The sequence below is a fragment of the Papio anubis genome, unplaced genomic scaffold, assembly GCF_008728515.1.
Source record: "Papio anubis isolate 15944 unplaced genomic scaffold, Panubis1.0 scaffold20, whole genome shotgun sequence".
NCBI classification, from domain to species: Eukaryota; Metazoa; Chordata; class Mammalia; order Primates; family Cercopithecidae; genus Papio; species Papio anubis.
In genome coordinates this window covers 30,375-49,190 of record NW_022162022.1, presented here as the reverse complement: position 1 = coordinate 49,190, position 18,816 = coordinate 30,375, and the positions used below count along the sequence as shown (strand labels likewise).

General features: G+C 37.8%; 1 protein-coding gene across 1 annotated transcript in view; it reads right to left on the bottom strand.

Moving 5' to 3' along the window:
* Positions 1–4,233: 4,233 nt before the first annotated feature.
* LOC116272791 (selenocysteine insertion sequence-binding protein 2-like) overlaps positions 4,234–18,816 on the bottom strand; it is a gene marked incomplete at its 5' end in the record, with an annotated part of 44,750 nt that continues 30,167 nt past the window's right edge. The window contains 4 exons of the mRNA XM_031661604.1: positions 4,234–8,527; positions 11,969–12,188; positions 15,426–15,580; positions 16,466–16,686. Coding sequence (XP_031517464.1) covers positions 7,845–8,527; positions 11,969–12,188; positions 15,426–15,580; positions 16,466–16,686 — 1,279 coding nt within the window. The remainder of the gene's footprint in view (positions 8,528–11,968; positions 12,189–15,425; positions 15,581–16,465; positions 16,687–18,816) is intronic.

The window sequence follows — 18,816 nt, the reverse complement described above, 5'->3', positions numbered from 1 at the left end:
AATGTCTGACAGTAAGGAAACCTGTTCAACACTGCCTAACCCAGATTTAGCTTTTTCTTGGCCAAAAATGACTTCAGAGATTCCTCTCTTAAAAGCCAGGCACCCCAAACCATTTGAGCCAAGCTCTCTCAATCCCAAGTCCAAAATTTCCAAGGATAAAACCCATTGGCACAGCATAGATCAACTGTTTCAGGTTTTCCAGACTAATCAATGGTTTCAGGGTCATTTAATTGCCTGCTCCTGTTGCAATTAAGAGATTATATCGCTGGTGGGTGTGTGAGGCATAAGTGTTGTTCCCCGAAGAATGGATGTACCAACCAGACAAAACAGCAGATGCCTAGTTGACAGTACTTTAGTACTGATTTCCTTTCAAAGTTCTTTTTTCTTTCTTTATGCTTTTTTTCTAAATGCCTGAGCAGCTTCATCATCTTGATTCGTGTTCGAATTTCTTGGAAGCTGGTGGCAACTAACCTAAATTGCTGCAAAAGTTACAAGGACATGGAAACATTTTTTAAATTCTGGAATTAAAAGAGACAGTTTGTTTTGTCAATATTTCCACAGACTAGGCCACTGCAGGGGCCACTGCAGCTGGCCAGGGTGAAGTTGGCTGTGGATACAGGTCCAGAGTTTTCACTACGTTGTATTCCAGGTAGTTGCCCCTTTGCTACCGTTTATAGGTTTGCTACCATGAACTGGCAGGTGAAAAATAGTGTTTGAAGAGGTGAAGCAGCCCTGAGCAGACCAGGAGCACCATGATCAGCTTACTCAATTTCTATTCCGAGCAAGGAATGTCATTACTTTAAATACTGTGTTCTGGTTGCTAAGGAAACCAAATAAGTGGGTTGCTAACACAATCTTAGAACTTTCTATGAAGATTAAAGCACTTTGCTCTAGCTAAAGAGCAGATGGGAGAGTCATAGATGGAACCCATATTTCTCACTACGTGGGGGAGGGTTAGGCCAGGGAAAAGATGAAGAGTTTTTCATTCGTGGGAAGAAGATAAAATTTGTAGCTCTTGGCTATTTAACAAATAGTCATTATTTGCTAAATCGATCAAGATAGGGGTTTAAATCTGGTTTCCAGTTCCATTTCCACTACTAATTTTTTTGTTGTCAATGTATTGAAGTCAGTGCAAAGTCTGGGAAGTCAGTTATGGGATAGAAAATAGTTGCGTTTTAGTTGGCCCATTCCTTTTGGTTATTCTTATAAAATATTTTAACTGCATAAAAAGCTCTACACAATTAAAGAAAAGTCATGTTGATTAAAGCACAGCATGGGCTAAAAAAATGCAAAGTGGTCAGTCTTGCTTTGTTACTTTCATAGCCTCTCTACTTTATGCATACCTGCATACCACGCACCTGCGCCACTCTGCTTTCTCCGGCTTCCAGTTCAAATTTTAGCAGGGGTTGGAGCGGTAAGAACTAAGGTGATCGGCTTAATTGCCATGACCCATTCTGGGGACAGGACCCTTCCAGGCCACCTTGAGGGTGCTGGCAGTCTTTGGCTATGGTAGCCTTAGGAAAGTGCCCAGCTCACATCCAACTCATGACCATCCTTGACCAAAAAATGGCCTCCATTTCTCTAAAGAGCCAAGTTATGATTCACCCAGTACATCCCCCGATAGAAGAGGAAATCAAGAACCAGAGATTCCAGGGGCTTGCCCAATATTAGAGAATAGAGAAACAAGAATTCAGGCCTTCCCAAACCCCAGTACTGTCAAAGCATCCAGGCTTGCTTCTGGTGGTGCTCCTCCTATGCATCTGCATGTCTTCTACCCCTGGGCAGAGCTTGGTATGTTTTTTAAAGTGTAAAACCACAATAAATGTATCATCTCTAGAGATAAAAGAACTGGGGGTGGGAATCACATGAGTGTAAAATGTTGGACATCATCTCAATTTTAGAGATTGGCAAACCATTTCTGTAAAGGGCCAGAGAATAAGTTATCTCAGGCTTTGCAGGCCGTATAAATCTCTCACCTCTGCATTGTAGCACTGAAGCAACCATGGACAATATGTAAATAATGTGTGGCTGTGTTCTAACAAAACTTTATTGACAAAAAGAGGCTGCTGGGCAGAGTTGGCCCACAGGCTATAAGGCAATAGTTTGCTTATCACCTTATCTAGAAGATTACATCATTTAATTGGTACACTTTATTAGGAAAAGAGAAAATTAAGAAAATAGTTTTATCTTTCTTGGTCATCATGGTGTTTTGAGTATTTGTAAAATAGGAACACAGTAATTTCTTACCTTTCTAATTACAGATGTTACAGGATTTGTTAGAAGTTCGCCATTTTCCTTACAATGTTGGCTTTAAGAAGGGGGAAGCAAGGAAAAGGAACAATGAGAGGGATGATGACTTCTAATATTTCTGTGATTGAGAAGCCAATATTTTAGAAGTTTTCTTTTTATCCAGAGCTAACAAACATTAACTGCTTTAATTTCAATTCATTACTCCATTCTCAAGCTGAGGGTTTACAAGGGAATGAAATTCTCTAACTCAGTTAAACAGAGAGAAGGCTGAGAAGTGAAGGGTGAAAACAATTACCTGGAGAAATCTGCACAAGGAAGTAGGAACCGCCTTACTCACATCACTCATCTCCTGGTAGATGAGGATGCAACTGACACTGCCTCCAGAGGCCTACCACGGGAATGCTGTGGCTATTATCTGCTCCCTCTGGGTAATTCAAAGCCATGGCTAGATGAAGCACTCATTCCTTCCACAGAAACCTATTACACCAGCCTCCAAAACCATAGCTCACCAGATCACAATTCCATTCTTTGGTTGGTTCCTCAGCAATTACATGAAGAACATCATGCTCAGCCAGAAGCTCCAAATTTCACGCAGCTCATTATCTTATTTGCTCCGATCCTCTGCTTCCAACTGAAACCTTAGATACAGGTACAGCCAGTTTATAGTCGCACAATTATCCAACCCATTTCTGCAAGAGTAAGGGTCACCTTGCTTGCCACATGGTTGCCAAATAATTACTCAAAGTGTCAAAATGGAAGGAGTGGGAAGGGAGAAATACAGAGATTGACACTGGGTCCAGAACTGAAACACCTCCCATTTCCCAAACCATATTTGGCTCTGCAACCACAAGGCTGCCACTGATGCCTAACACATAAGTCAAGTGTAATATTTCATGACAATAACATCAGAAGAACCCAAATTAAGCCAAAAGTACTGACTGAATTGCTAATCTAGAAATTTCACGTGACCTATTCACCATGTCTAAATGTTCTTTCTAAAATGAAATGACACGCATAGGCACGGTTCCCAGTTCTGAGCTTAGACTCAACTAAGCACCTTTAATGGCAAGGCCCATAGTTCACGTTACTTCTCCTTCGCCTTTTCCTGCTTTAAAAAAAGCATTAATATTACATGTAGCTTTTGACTGTTTTCAGGTGTGACGCACACCCTCTTCTGGTCAGTTAGGAGAAAAACTGATCACTATCGGGAAAAAATTAGGGAGTGGTACACGTACTGGTTAAAAAGGAAGTATCTGATAACAACTGATGAGGCATCCTCCTTTTCTTTGTGATCACCAAAAAATTCATTTATGAAAATTAGTATCATTACTATTTTCTGGCAGATTAATGTACTTTTTCAGATTCCCTACATGTCACTGTGACACAGTGACAAGGTCTGGGGCTACTTAGGGAAAGAGCGATGAGGTAAGGCCCAATAACTTCAGTCCCCAAGGCCATCTTCAGTCCTCCTGCTCCACATTCCTGAAGACACCTGAAGGTGAAGGAAGCATGCTTGCTTTGCACACCCTAGGCACTTTGCGCCAAGACATAACAAAGTACAGTGACTGGGGCATGGGCTTTCGCATGGGCTGGGTTAACATCTCCATGACTCTTCCATCATCTGAAAACTGAGAAACAGTAACCAGAATCTACTTCACAGGATTGTTGTAAGGATTAGATGAGTTAATACTGGGAAAAGACAGTGCCCAGCACAGGGGAACTAATATAAAAAGGTGAAGGAATCTACAGAAGCCTTCTCCTAACACCAGGATGGTTTCTGGCTAAATGCCTGGGCCCGTGCCACAGATCACACCGACCACCCCAGATGGAGATTTTTATTCTTAACTCCTTCGTGCCGATTTTAAAGCCTTTTCTGGCAACCCCATGTGACCACCAATCAATACTTGAGCTGGACTCTTTTTTCTGTCTTCCACATGTGGGGAAAGTCATGAACTCTTCAAGTATCTCTTCTGAAAGGACAGATTTCATTTCAATAATCATTTTATTAGTACAGAAGAATCCCCACTAGTATTTACATAGTGCAAAAAAGCTGTTATTACCCCCCAAATGTGATGTAACAATTATCCTTCATAGAGCAAAAGATGAAAATCCCTTCATGTTATAACTCACACTAATTTTGCTAGTTTTTTATTAGAGCATTACAATTAAGACATTAAATTATAAACTTATGTGGTATATTTAGAAATTAAATTATAAAATAATACAAATACTTTCAAGGTGTGATGTGCCAACAAAGTTTAAATTTTTCTCATTAGGATTCAGATTTCAGATTAGGCAAACAGTTTGGTTGATTCTGTGATGTATGTAAAGGTTGGAAGGGATGAGGGAGGAGGAAGATGTCTGTAAATAAATTATTTCACAGAATTTTTTTAAATCAAAAAAAGATAAACATTTTTAAATGGGTTAATGTTCTAACCTGTTGGCCCAACATACAGAAAATACATGACAAGGGTGTTTTTTTAAGCAAACAGCAGCTTTACAAACAGTAATACTTCTTTATACATATATTAAAGTAACAATGTGTTAAGATTGAACAGTTGTATGTTAAAGAGTTGAAAATGAATGTAGCATTCACTACTCATTTGCACATTTCAATTCCCACCCCTCCCTCCTCCCCCAGCTTATTTAGAAATCAGACAAGTACATATTTGGATATTAATTTCTCAGTATTTAAACTATGTAATTCCTTTTGACTAATTCTTTTCGAAATACTGGAATCATATAAAATACCATCTCTGCAAAAACAACCTCCAGTCAAAGCCAGTAAAAACTTCTCAATGTATAACACACATTACTTTTCCATGTTTAGTCAAAAGAAATATATTACATCATTTACAAACATATTTAAACCAAAAATTAAGCTAATATGAACATTTGTCTTTTGAGAAGTAATCTTCACAGCAAACAAACCTACTGAAGCAGAAATCTAACTTTGGAAGTGTAATTCATATTTTAGTTAATATACTTATATACGGAAATAGAAATCTATTATTAATTATTGCCAGTAAAACCACCTCTACACATTAAGAAAAAGAATCACTATGTTTTTTTATTTCTTGTGATGATGAACCTTTACTCTTTCCACTGGATCTCTTTATAGGTCTTCAAAGAGCCAAGCACGCCCACTTCAAAAAATACATAAAAACTTTCCTGATTTTCACAACTCCTCCAAAGTCTGTAATTCAATATTCCAAAATTTAAAGGAAACAAGTTACAAAGACGTGATTAATATTTATTTAAGCATGCTCTCAAAATGGTAACATTGCCTTTACTAATTCTTGGGTTGTCCTCTCGAGGTGACCTGTCTCATAAAAAGGCGATGGTGCCTTGGATTTGCTGGCAGAAGAGGTACTGCATATGCGAGAGCATTTACCGAACATAGAAATAAACACTTCTGAAGTCCATAGCAAAATTAAAAGTTACCAGTGTTCTGAAGATTTCCTCAACTTCTCTTTTGATACAAATGTCAAAAATCTAAAACGACAATTCATGTTCAGAAGAGATATAAAATATAAGAAACCTGTGAAAAGCCATCATCTCAAGGTCAAGAGTTATCTGAATCACTGACATCGAGCAAAGGAAATTTACACCATAAAAAGTATGAAAGTTTTGAAATTCACTTTTAAGACTGTCAGTAGTTCAAAACCTCTATCATTTCTTTAAATCAATGAACACTTCCAAATGTGTAGAGACAGTAAGATCTGCCACATATAAATCCATGAGTACTATTTCAGAGGCTTCATTCCTTACCTGCTGTGTTCCTTTAAGTATTGGATATTTAGTGCCTAGGAAGTCTATACTGGAGAACAGTTTAGACAGGACAGTATAATAATGTCCCCTTTTAGCACAATAATAAAGTTGATTGACTAACATTTTCTACACAGCAATGCTCCTAAACTTTCACAATTCACAAATACTAAATCACCAACCAAGAATCCAATCTCTCCAGTAATTAAATGCCAGCATTATAAAACATCAAAACTAGCACAGTAGTCCCAATGAGTTCAGTAAAGAATCTGCCCAATTCTTCTCTCCTGCCTCTGTGAGGCAAAGCCCTGCCCCAGATAATCAGGGCAGGGAAAATACCCCTTCCTTCTCAGTTGTGTGCCTGCTTATGGAAGCTTGTAAGTGGGAAACTGGCATACACACACACACACACGTGTGCATGTTGGGGGGGGGGGGGGGGGGGCAGTGGGGGGTGGTGGGGAGTTGGATGGAAGACACAAAAAATACAGTTTGTCATTCTTCCACCATTACATAAACTTGTAAAGTCACTAAAGTCCAGGTGGTGACTGACTAGCAAATAAAACATTTAGCTCATTTATTGTCTCCTAAGCAGGTATACAAACTCCTAGAGAAGGGCAGAGATAAATAATAGTGAATAGAGAATTAATACCTACATATCTGTATACTCTAAATCATCTAATAGTTTCAGCACAATTAGAACAACTTTCTCTTATCTTCTAAAACTTCCTCATCTAAGCCTTGATTATCAGGATACATGTCACAAGTTGTGCAAAGTTCCTTTCCCTGACCTCCTGACAGTAACTACGGTCATTGCTATGTGGAAGGTGCTCAAGGCTAGGTGCAAAATAGGTATCTTTTAAAAGGTGAAACGGTTTTGCACTCAGGACAAGTTTGGATACTCAATCAAATCCATATCTCAAATCAAGAGTCCTGAACCAGAAGCATGCAAGAGAACACACCAGTAGAAGACTTTGTTTCTGAAGAGTTTACATGTAAGTGCAGCAGTCATACAATCGGTTACAGTTATTCACCTGTCAAAATGTGCCTAACTTTTGTAAATAAGTCTATGTACAAGAGCATTCCTGAGGTAAGTAAGAAGCAAATATGAGAGAACCTGGAGGTCCTATCACGGGTGACTGTTCACTATTATAGACAGCATCTATCACTTTCCACAAATGAGGCTAGCTAGCTATAATCTAAGATGGTGGCTCCACTGCTAGCCGAAGTTTTGAAGACTCTGTTTTAGCCCATCCCAACATTAATTAATTACAATAATCAGTGACTTCTGACTAAACATTTGTGGACCACATAAAAGTTGCATCGATTTTTTAACATACAACACTGGTGGACTTAGTTACCCTCAGCCTTTTATTTAGTTTTCTGACTCCACCCCCAGTTCTTTTTTAAAGAAGCCCAAACAACTTTTTGGTCAAATTAGAGTAGAGGAGGTGGAATCCTGAAGCAAACACTGATAACTGCTTCTATCCTGAGAACCTTGTTCTTTAATTTTCAAAATAACTTTAAGTAAGCATTTGAAATTTATTTTCTTTAAGATCTGGTCTTCTTTTTATCATTATTTTTGATTACAAAATAAGCTGAAACAGATCTGAATTTTCCACACAGTTCTTAGAAAGAAAGACACCTGGATGCTAATCAAAAGCTAAGCTACAGATCACAACAAAACAAGTAAAAGCTACAAAAATATTTGTTGGGAATTAAATACGTATATTAAATACTGGACAGTGCAAAATGTTGAGATGAAGCATAAATGGTAATGGCTGCAACCCTTCCACAGCTGGAGATAGAGAGCCGACATTTCCTGAGAGTTACGTAGTTTGGGTTGTGTAATTAGAATCAGAGTGCTCTTTGTTGAGCAAGCTGCAGTTGCTGGACTTCTGCTGCCCAGGACTGGCCTGCTGGTCAGCAGTCCATGCCTCACTGTCCATCCCTGGCTCCAGCACCTCGGGCGTCTCTGCTTCCTCTTCTCCACTTTGCTCTACATTGTCTTCCTCAGAACCATTAAGGGTTTTTCCAAGCTGAAGGGTTTCCATAGTTCTCTGGGTCTCTGAGACCCAAGACTCAATTCGACTATTGAGCTGTACTTCTACAGATATGGGTTCATGAGTGTAATCTTCCTCCTCCTCCTCATCTTCATCATCTTCTTCTTCAAGCATGCCAGGTACAAGAGTGCTGGTGGTGCTGGTGATGGAGGAATTCAAAAGGTCTCGGCAACTGCCATCCAAAGAGCCAGTCTCTGTACTCTGCTGTGAGGCCCATTCCAGGTCATCTGGCTTCACTTCCTCTTTATCACTTGCTGTGGATTTCCCAGCACTTGTAGCTGAGGTAGTACTGCCTGTAGCCACTAATGATGGCTGCTTACCAATAGGGGGTGTGTCAAATGGAAGTTTACTGGGTTTTTCAGAAGTGCTGTGCTTACAGGATACCTCTTTCTCATTTTCTGATGTTTCCAGTCCATCTGAAGTTTCCACCATGTTTCTCCAATTTGTTTCTACAAATATCAAGCAGATTTTTTAAAACGTTCTGGAACACTGTTTCAAAATCATGCAACTCTTTAAAAACCCCCAAATAAGAAAGAACAACAAAATATATAAATTTGTTGGCTTAGAAACTGGAAAAACTACAAATTTAGTTTGTTTAGTACTAGTTTGAGAGAGAGAGAAAGTGTGTGCGCGCACGCTTGTGTGTGTGTGTGTATTTCAGATGGAGTCTTGCTCTTTTAGGCTGGAATGCAGCAGCATGATTTTGGCTCACTGCAGCCTTGACCTCCTAGGCTCAAGCTATCCTCCTATCCTGAGCTCCCCAAATGCTGGGATTACAGGTGAGCCACTGTGCCCAACCTAATTTAAATGTTATAAAGGGAAAATAATTCCCAAAAATGTACATTCAAGATAAAGAAACAGGGAGGTACAAATAAGTATATTAATGCTTCAGAATGCAAGAGCTCTTATACCAATGGGAGCTCACTGGCACTCATAAATAAAATCCATACACTCATGAAAATCAATGAACTGCCTAACTTTTTTGTGGCCTAGAGGTGTACTGGGCTCAAGGACCCACAACCCAAGAGATAGAAGAGCCAAGATGTCCAGCAACAATAGTTCTGATTTCATATGTTTGTACCATGCTCACTCAGCAAGTTATTTAAATTATCTTTTGGCCTGTAATGGGACATGTGTTTCCAATTATAAGCAAAGAATCCATCTATGCATTTCTAACATCTGTGAAAGGTTGTTTTATAACATATATATATAGCTTGGCTTACAAAGTGATTTTGGAAGACAAAAAAAGTATTATATACTAGAGTGGTGACAAACTAAATTATTTCTCATGATAGGAAATCAGTTGAAGGCAAAAAACATACCAATAATCAGTAAAGATCTCTCACCCTTCAATTTTTTCAGTTTTTTTTAAAAATAAAAATTCTATCATATTGACATTACAGCTACTATTTGCAGTTCATAGGTGTCAGTTGTAGCAAACCTATTCACACTAATATGTTCACTATGGTTACCATCTATGGACGATATATTGATACAGAGCGTATTTTGGGCACTTCAAGTCAGGATACATTGTCTGGGAAAAAATTTCTTTCCTGAAGCTTCTTTAGCATAGAATGAGTCCTTTCCACTCTAATTTCTACCTCATGAAAAAACAAAGAAAGAAAGAAACAAACAACACCTCCTTCTATATTCTCATTCTCAGCTAATGACATTATCATTTACACGATCTCAAAGCAGAAGAAACCTTATAGTAACCCTTGGTTCTACTTTTCTCTCCTATTAATATTATATCCCTTTAGTCCACTGAATTCACCACTATACCATGACACTGGTAGCTCAAAAACTACTAAATCTGTTTACTACTGCCTTAGCTCAGGCCTTCTTTTTCTTGCTGTTCATTTGTAGTATCTTCCTAACCAGTTTTGTGAATTGATTATATCATTGTCTAACTGGCTTTTTATCACCCTAGGATAGAATCCAAAATCCTTGGCGTGGCACAGCAAAGGCCTCCATGATCTGGCCCTTATCTATCATTCTGGTCCTATTTCATTCTGACCCTGAACCATGGGCCACACGCTCCCTGCTCAGTGTCATTTAAATTCTCACTGTTCCCTAAAGTTGCAACATAAGCTATACTCTTTCTGTAGATGTGTTTTCCTCCTTTCCCCTTCAGACTCCCATTCATCTTAAACTACTCTTAAATGTTAGTTCCTTCATGAAGTTTTTCCTGGCTCCTGAGACAGGCAATCGCTAACCTGAACTCCCACAGCACTTTTTACATATACAGTCAAAAGCTCTCGTTTTGTGTTTGCTGTTTCACCTTCCTCATCCCTCCTCACTTCCACTCCAGCTCATCTCTGTGTCCCTATGACTGGCATATAGTAAGTGCTAGAAAAAAAAAACAAAAAAACCAACCAAACAAAAAGTCTAGTAAGTGAAAATGTTCCTACATATATTTAATTACATATTAAAAAAAACTCCGAAAGGCATAAAATGTTTTAAAATTTTAGATGCACATTAACATTTCCTTTCAACAGTTTTTTTTCTAAAGAGAAATCCAAGACCCCGAGATTAACTGATAACACCTAAAACCTTTAGGCAGAATATAGAAAAACCAAGGCTTCAATCTTTGAACACTTTGAATCTGGTGCTTTCTGAAAACATCACCTCCATCTCTGAGACCTTCTTTTTATACTACCTGTGTTTATTTGTGCCCGTATGAATACCATTTGTTACTCTGTCATCTGTCCAAACCCACAGCTTTATAGGTTTCTCTTATGGCTTGCCTTTGAGATGTGGCATTTCACTATATAGAGAGGATCGCGCTCATTTACAATGTTAGCACTTTCCCTTTATCTTCTTAATTTTCAACTAGTATCACTCCTGCAAAAGAAACATGGCTGCCTCTAAACCAGTATCACCTGTCCCTGGCCAATAGTTTCCTAAGGGCCCACAACAACTTATAAATTGCCTCTGCTCTGAAGCTTTATTGAAAGCATTCCAAACATCTAACTACAATCACAGACAGGGAGGCCAGGAAGGGGAGTATGGGAAGAAAATGAGGACTCACTCTTTTTACATGTTAAATTTTAGGTGGCAACAAGCTATTTGATAACCTCCCAGAGAAAAGAAAAAAAGAACGAACAAAGAGTCAAATGAAAGAAGGTGGCTATACTATTTAAATTTTAAGAAAAGAAGAACAAAGAAAGTTACATAGGGAAAACAAATCATAAACTAAACCAAGAAAGAGAATTAAAGAGCTCAAAGTTTTATAGACTATAAGGCAAAGAAACGACTGAGATGTAGACTTCAATAAACAAATGTTAAACATTAAGTACTATTTTTTAGTCTGTATCTCTTTTTGATTACAATCAGACTTTACTTAAGGCAAATATCATGTCTAGGTTTTACAAGCTTAGAGTGAATAACATTCAGGTCTGTAGTTTACTTAGTAAATACAATATTAAAATTTTTTTTAAAATTTTTTTCTTTTTAAGATTAGTGCAGTAGTGAGAAGCGGGGAAAGAGCAGAACAAAGGAGATCAATCTATAACTGACTGTGAACAAATTAGATAATTCACTACCTTCAGACCAGCCCTTAGGAAATATAAAATTTTAGTAACTGAGCATAAAGTATTGGAATAAAACTTCCTAGTGTTTACTTAGTGACAGGTCACAAGTACGGTGTGTTTTGATTTTTAAAGCCCCCGAGGCTTTTTTAAAAATTTGGAACTGTGATTAAATTCCAGTGTCTCATAAGAAGTCTCAGTCCCAAATATTCTCCTGATTTTTAATGAACATGTTTAATGCAATGTTTTAAACCAAATTTCGAGCAACATTTGACTAGTCAAGAATAAAGATAGAAATAAAAGGCAGAATAGAAATCATCTCATAGTTTAGGTCATTTAAAATAGTATTCAACAACTTACCATATTCCTTTTCATTTACTTCAGAGATGGGTTCAGAAATGACACTGCAGAAAGAAATGGCACTTGCTGCAGAGGGGTTCCGAGAATGTCCCATGTGGTGTGGCACCTTCTTCACATTCTTCAAGGCTTCCTCAGCCTGCTCCTGTTCCATTGCTGCAACCATATCTTTATATGCTTTCCTGGCTTCCTCAGTGAGTTCTACTAACTTATTAAACAGGCTCTGAAAAGAAAGAGTATTTTGATTAATCCATTTTTGTTATACTTTTTATTCCTATTATGGATAATAAATATCTCTACTGTTTGTTTCAGGGTCAGACATACTTTCAATGGGGATAAAATCCAAATGGTATGCAAACCACAGAACCTTATGAAATTACTCTATAACTTACATTTACTGTTTAATTCTCACAAGTCTGAGGAAATTTCTTGATTCCAACACTAGCCACTAAATGTGATGTATTAAAATTCTTACAACATTCAACAAGTGCACTCTTCCTTTAGTGTCTGCCACTACAGAGGGTACAAAGATGACTGAACATCAACTCTACTCTCAAGGAACCTTCTATGTGGCTGGAAAAATATGGTAAGAGACACCTATAATCCAAGGCATAATACCTTAAATGCCTTGAGAGGTGTAAAGTGTTACAGCTTTTAGATGAGACATCAACTCTAAACTGCTGGGCATCACTGAGGAAGTCATGAAGGGAAGATGACATCAGCATTGGCCTGGAAAACGGTACAATTTTGAGGGGTGAAATCAGGGCCTTCAAAGCCAAATATGCAAAATCATTAATAAAGCTACAGACATAAGAAAAGTATAAGGCTTGTTAGGGGAGCAGTAAAGAATCTTATCTGGGTTACAATATAAGGGAATGAGTGTATTCTGAGTGATGTTCAGGAATGTAGAAGGAGATGGCAATCTCTATAGGAATTAAATTTTCCTGTATTGTTTATTTTTTGGAAGAACTAGATGACAAAAGTAAGCTGGTGATAATATGGATAGCTAGGACCTTGAAGATGATGAAAAGATAACACGAGATAGAAAAGCATGACTACTGGGCCAAATGCAAATTAGAATATAGAGCTTGGAAGTAGAATATGGAGCTAAAAAAACCAGAAGTTCTTTCATTGCTGAAACAAAAATAGGAACAAAATAAATAATTTCCGTGAAGTGGTAGGTACACTGAGCATACTCACATTTAATGAGATGGCAAAATTCAGCTGGGCATAGTGGCTCACGCCTGTAATCCCAGCACTTTGGAAGGCCGAGGTGGGTGGATCACCTGAAGATAGGAGTTCGAGACCAGCCCTGACCAACAAAGAGAAACCCTATCTCTACTAAAACTACAAAATTAGCCAGGCATGGTGGTGCATGCCTGTAATCCCAGCTACTCGGGAGGCTGAGGCAGGAGAATCACTTGAACCCAGGAGGCAGAGGTTGCGGTGAGCCGAGATCATGCCATTGCACTCCAGCCTGGGCAACAAGAGTGAAACTCCACCTCAAAAAAAATTAATAATAATAAGATGGCAAAATTCATATAGCATTAAAGTTGTACTTCAATAACTATGATACCTAATGATGTCCAAAGATTTAAGTTTCCACAGCCACCAGAAGGCCAATCTATATGACTTTTAGTTATGCCATAATTCTACAGCATCCCACTCCTGTTAAATGACCAATTTAGTATCACAATGCAACATACAACATTAAGTAAAGAATTTCAAATAATTAAACATAACCTGGACATTTTTGAGAATCTGTTTAATTTTATAGTAAGTATAAACCTTGAGATGAAAGCATGGCAAAAAGTGCTACATTGCTGTAGAATAATACGTCTCTGAAAATTCATCTCAAGACGGAAAAATATAAGTAGCCTCCTTTATCCAGCTCCACTTTAAACTGTTTAAAATAGCAGGTATAATATAGGATGCTGCTAATTGTATTAATTTTGAAGAGTGGTGGGTGTTACCTACTGGTAGTGTAAAAAAATATATTCAGGATTTATTATTTTTAAAAAGGAAGACAGATTCCGTTAAAAAAAAATGACAGCCCCTATGTGGTTACATGTAACAGGCTTGACAAATATTTGCAGTGTTTAATAAACCATGCATTGAAGTGAAAACAGTAAAAAGAAAACATGCAAATGGATATGTGAGTTTAACATTGGTTTTACAATATAAAAAAAGAAAGAAATTGTTAGGAATAAAGGAATATAAGGAAAGAGAAGAAAAACTGAAGAGAGATGCTAAGATCAAGGAATAAAAGCCTTGAATGTGAGGGTAAAGACTGGAAGCTTAATTCAAAGATTAGTTCTATAAGATGGTAAAAGTAACAGGTGCACTACCATTCACTGTGAATAGACATACTTGATAATATACCAAGCTGGTCTGGAACTCCTGGGGTCAAGCGCTCCTCCCACCTCAGCCTCCCAAGTGACTGGGCTAACAGGCAAGAAATTCTCACATATAGTCTAGCATAGTGGGCAGATATACATCTATCTCACAATTTCATTCAACAAACATTTATTGCCTGCTTATACTCAAGCAATGTGAAAGGTGTCAGGAATATAAAGACAAAGGAAGGGGGCTGTCACCAAGGAATTCACAGTTAAAGGGAAAGAAACATACATAACCTACAGCAAGGCAGTGTGTTATGCTAAACGTGACAAAAGCATGGGCTATTGTGGGAGCACAAATATTATTTATATGCTCATAGAGCAGGTGGGTAGAGAATTTCATGGGTGGTGGGAAAGAAACAGAATGGACAGGGGAATGTAGGATATGCAAACATGGTGACTGGATAGACACACAAAAATAGTGTGGTTGGCAAAAACAGTCTGTCAATGATATCACAAAGTACTTTAGAATCACCTTCGTAAAAAAACAGTCTTAAACACTACAGTTGATGAGCATTATGCTAAATTAATAACCATTATATTATCAGCTCCTATAGATAAAGATCAATATTAGCAGATTGCCAGAGAGATGATGGTTGATAGTATCACGGGTACAACTATTGTGACAATTGGTTTAGAAATTCCATTTTCTAAAGGAAAATCCCTTCCAATTAAAGGATTCTTTTGTCTCCTGATTCCTAGTAGCACAAAATATACCCATCTAGAGACTGAAGAAATTACATTACATAATATCAGATATCTTTAACCAGCAGTAAAATAAATTACCAAGTACTATGCAGTTGAGCCCGGAAGAAAAAACCACTTTGGCAGAAATAGGAACTAAAACCTTTTCAAAATGCTTTAGGATTCATCTACATAAATCTTTTCCACCACTAAAAAAGGAAATGTAATACTCAAAAAATTTCCACTCATTCTTTGAGGGTTGTCAACTCACTCCTTCAAATGCTTAAACATAACACTGGCATATGTCAATTGAAAAATGTGCTATCTGGGGGATGTATGTGCTGGAGAGCAAGAGTGTGTGTCTTCTAAATTCTTACCTCAGCACCAAAGTAGTTGAAGATTCCCACTACGCTAACAGGAACCAGCTTGTTCACACAGCGTCCTAGTGCTTTCCTTCCAAGGGCAAACACAAAAGGAATTTCTTGTTCCCGTGCCATGGCTATAACATTATAGAGGGCCTCATCAAGACCACCTGAGAAAATCAACACACAGAAAGGCTTTTAGTTGTTGCCTACATGGAGCTAATTGCACACCCGACAGCTAAAGCATAAAACATTGCAGCAAAGAATTCTATGAACGCTTGTAGCACTTACGCTGTTACACACATTATCCTATTTGATTTTATACTACATATGGAAGTATATATGTATTTTCTTTCTCCCCTATTAAATTCCAAATTCCCTCAAATCCAGTGTTTTTCTTTCTCCATAGGGATTAGCATAGCAGCAATCAAACTGCAATTCAGCAAATATTTATTATAAAGAAATTAATTCAAATTGTTAATGGCTGACTCGCAAATCTTTCAGTTCAAGAAAAGATCTCTCACAATGCAATGAGATCGATTATACATTACTGGTCTCACTGATATTCCTCGCCATGCATATGCCTACTACTTCTACCTGCTTTGTCTACTATGGTCACCTAAAGTTGCCCATCAAAAAGGACAAATAAGGATGCATGATGTAGTTCAAAGTACTTGTGTGCTGGTTTGCATAAGTGCCTCTAAATGAAACTGCTGCTGAGAGACAAATCACCACCATAAAATTTTAAAAGCAGAATATATTTGCCAAAGAAATGCATTCTGGATAGACCTCCATCTGATCACAACAGAAGGGACAGTTGGTGGGCCAAACTGAAATCTTCCACTGGTATTCATACATGAGGATTTTATTTACAATCCAGTCTCAATTCTACTACTTAATTTCAGGTATTGAAAGACTGCATTTTCTTTTCTCATGCTCCAATATTCTGCTTTATACCTAAACTCTGATGAGAAAGACATATGGCTTCCACTTTATATTCACTGAATATCCTACAGCTATACTATCAAAATACTTCAAAAGCAAAAAGCGCATACCTTTTGACTGGATTTTTTCACAGTTTGGAGAAATTATAACACACTTGATCTTGTTTAACTTCATATGTTTGGTAACTTCTCTTAGACCCATAACGAGTCGTCTCCTTGCTTTTGCTCTCACAGGATCTTTTTGGTAGATGCGTTCCTGGAAACTGACAAGCTCTTGGAGAAGAAGAGTCACACATTCATCAATCTCTTTACAAAGAACCTGATTACAATACCTGTAAAGAAAACCAAAATGGGTAACTCCATCCTAATTTTTCCCCTATAGTTATAAAACTACCTTAAGGAAATATCTCTAAGAGAAAATATATCTGGCAAGAAGTTTTCATGAAAAGTCTTTTAAAGAAGTGTTTAAAACTTCTTAAATTCTTCAGTCAATTACAAAAACAGAAGGGTGATACAGATATTCCTTGTTTCTGCATTTCAAATAGGCAGATTTGATTCCGAAATTTTTTTTAAGTATTCAATAAATGCTTGCTTTTATTATGACACTGGTTTTATTCATCACTTTATCCCCATCACCTAGAAAAAGGCACATACTAAGCACTTAAAAATATCTGATAAATCAACAAATATATTTGTTGTCTTCCATGTTGTATTCTTTTTTTTTTTTTTTTTAATTATCCTTTAAGTTCTGGGATACACGTGCAGAATATGCAGGTTTGTTACATAGGTATACACGTGTCATGGTGGTTTGCTGCATCCATCAACCTGTCATCTACATTAGGTATTTATCCTAATGCTATCCCTCTCCACCCCCCACCCCGACAGGCCCCAGTGTGTGATGTTCCCCTCCCCGTGTCCATGTGTTCTAATTGTTCAACTCCCACTTACGAGTGAAAACATGCAGTGTTTGGTTTTCTGTTCCTGTGTTAGTTTGCTGAGAATCATGGTTTCCAGCTTCATCCATGTCCCTGCAAAGAACATGAACTCATCCTTTTTTATGGCTGTATAGTATTCCATGGTGTGTATGTGCCACATTTTCTTTATCCAGTCTATCACTGATGGGCATTTGGGTTGGTTCCAAGTCTTTGCTATTGTGAATAGTGCTGCAATAAACATACGTGTGCATGTGTCTTTATAGCAGAGTGATTTAGAATCCTTTGGGTATAGACCCAGTAATGCGATTGCTGGGTCAAATGGTATTTCTGATTCTAGATCCTTGAGGAATCGACACAGTCTTCCACAATGGTTGAACTAATTTACACTCATACCAACTGTGTAAAAGCATTCCTATTTCTCTGCATCCTCTCTAGTGTCTGTTGTTTCCTGACTTTTTAATGACTGCCATTCTAACTGGCATGAGATGGTATCTCATGGTGGTTTTGACTTGCATTTCTCTAATGACCAATGATGATGAGTTTTCATGTTTCTTGGCCGCATAAATGTCTTCTTTTGAGAAGTGTCTGTTCATATCCTTTGCCCACTTTTTGATGGGGTTTTTTTTCTTGTAAATTTGTTTAAGTTCTTTGTAGATTCTAATATTAGCCCTTTGTCAGATGGATAGATTGCAAAAATTTTCTCCCATTCTGTAGGCTGCCTGTTCACTCTGATGGTAGTTTCTTTTGCTGTGCAGAAGCTCTTCAGTTTAACTAGATCCCATTTGTCAATTTTGGCTTTTGTTGCCATTACTTTTGGTGTTTTAGTCATGCAGTCTTTGCCCATGCCTATGTCCTGAATGCTACTGCCTAGGTTTTCTTCCAGGTTTTTTATGGTTTTAGGTTTTATGTTTAAGCCATTACTCCATTTTGAGTTAACTTTTGTATAAGGTGTAAGAAAGGGGTCCCGTTTTAGTTTTCTGCATATGGCTAGCCAGTTTTCCCAACAGCATTTATTAAATAGGGAATCCTTTCCCCATTGCTTGTTTTTGTCAGGTTTGTCAAAGATCAGAAGGTGGTAGATGTGTGGAGTTACTTCTGAGGCCTCTGTTCTGTTCCATTGGTCTATGTATCTGTTTTGGTACCAGTACCATGCTGTTTTGGTTACTGTAGCCTTGTAGTAAAGTTTGAAGTCAGGTAGTGTGATGCCTCCAGCTTCGTTCTTTTTGTTTAGGGTTGTCTTGGCTATATGGACTCTTTTTTGGTTCCATATGAAGTTTAAAGTAGTTTTTTCTAATTCTGTCAATAAAGTCTATGGTAGCTTGATGGGGGTAGCACTGAATCTATAAATTACTTTGGGCAGTATGGTCATTTTCACAATACTGATTCTTCCTATCCATGAGTATGGAATGTTTTTCCATTTGTTTGTGTCCTCTCATTTCCTTGAGCAGTGGTTTGTAGTTCTCCTTGAAGAGGTCCTTCACATCCCTTGTTAAGTTGGATTCCTAGGTATTTTATTCTCTTTGTAGC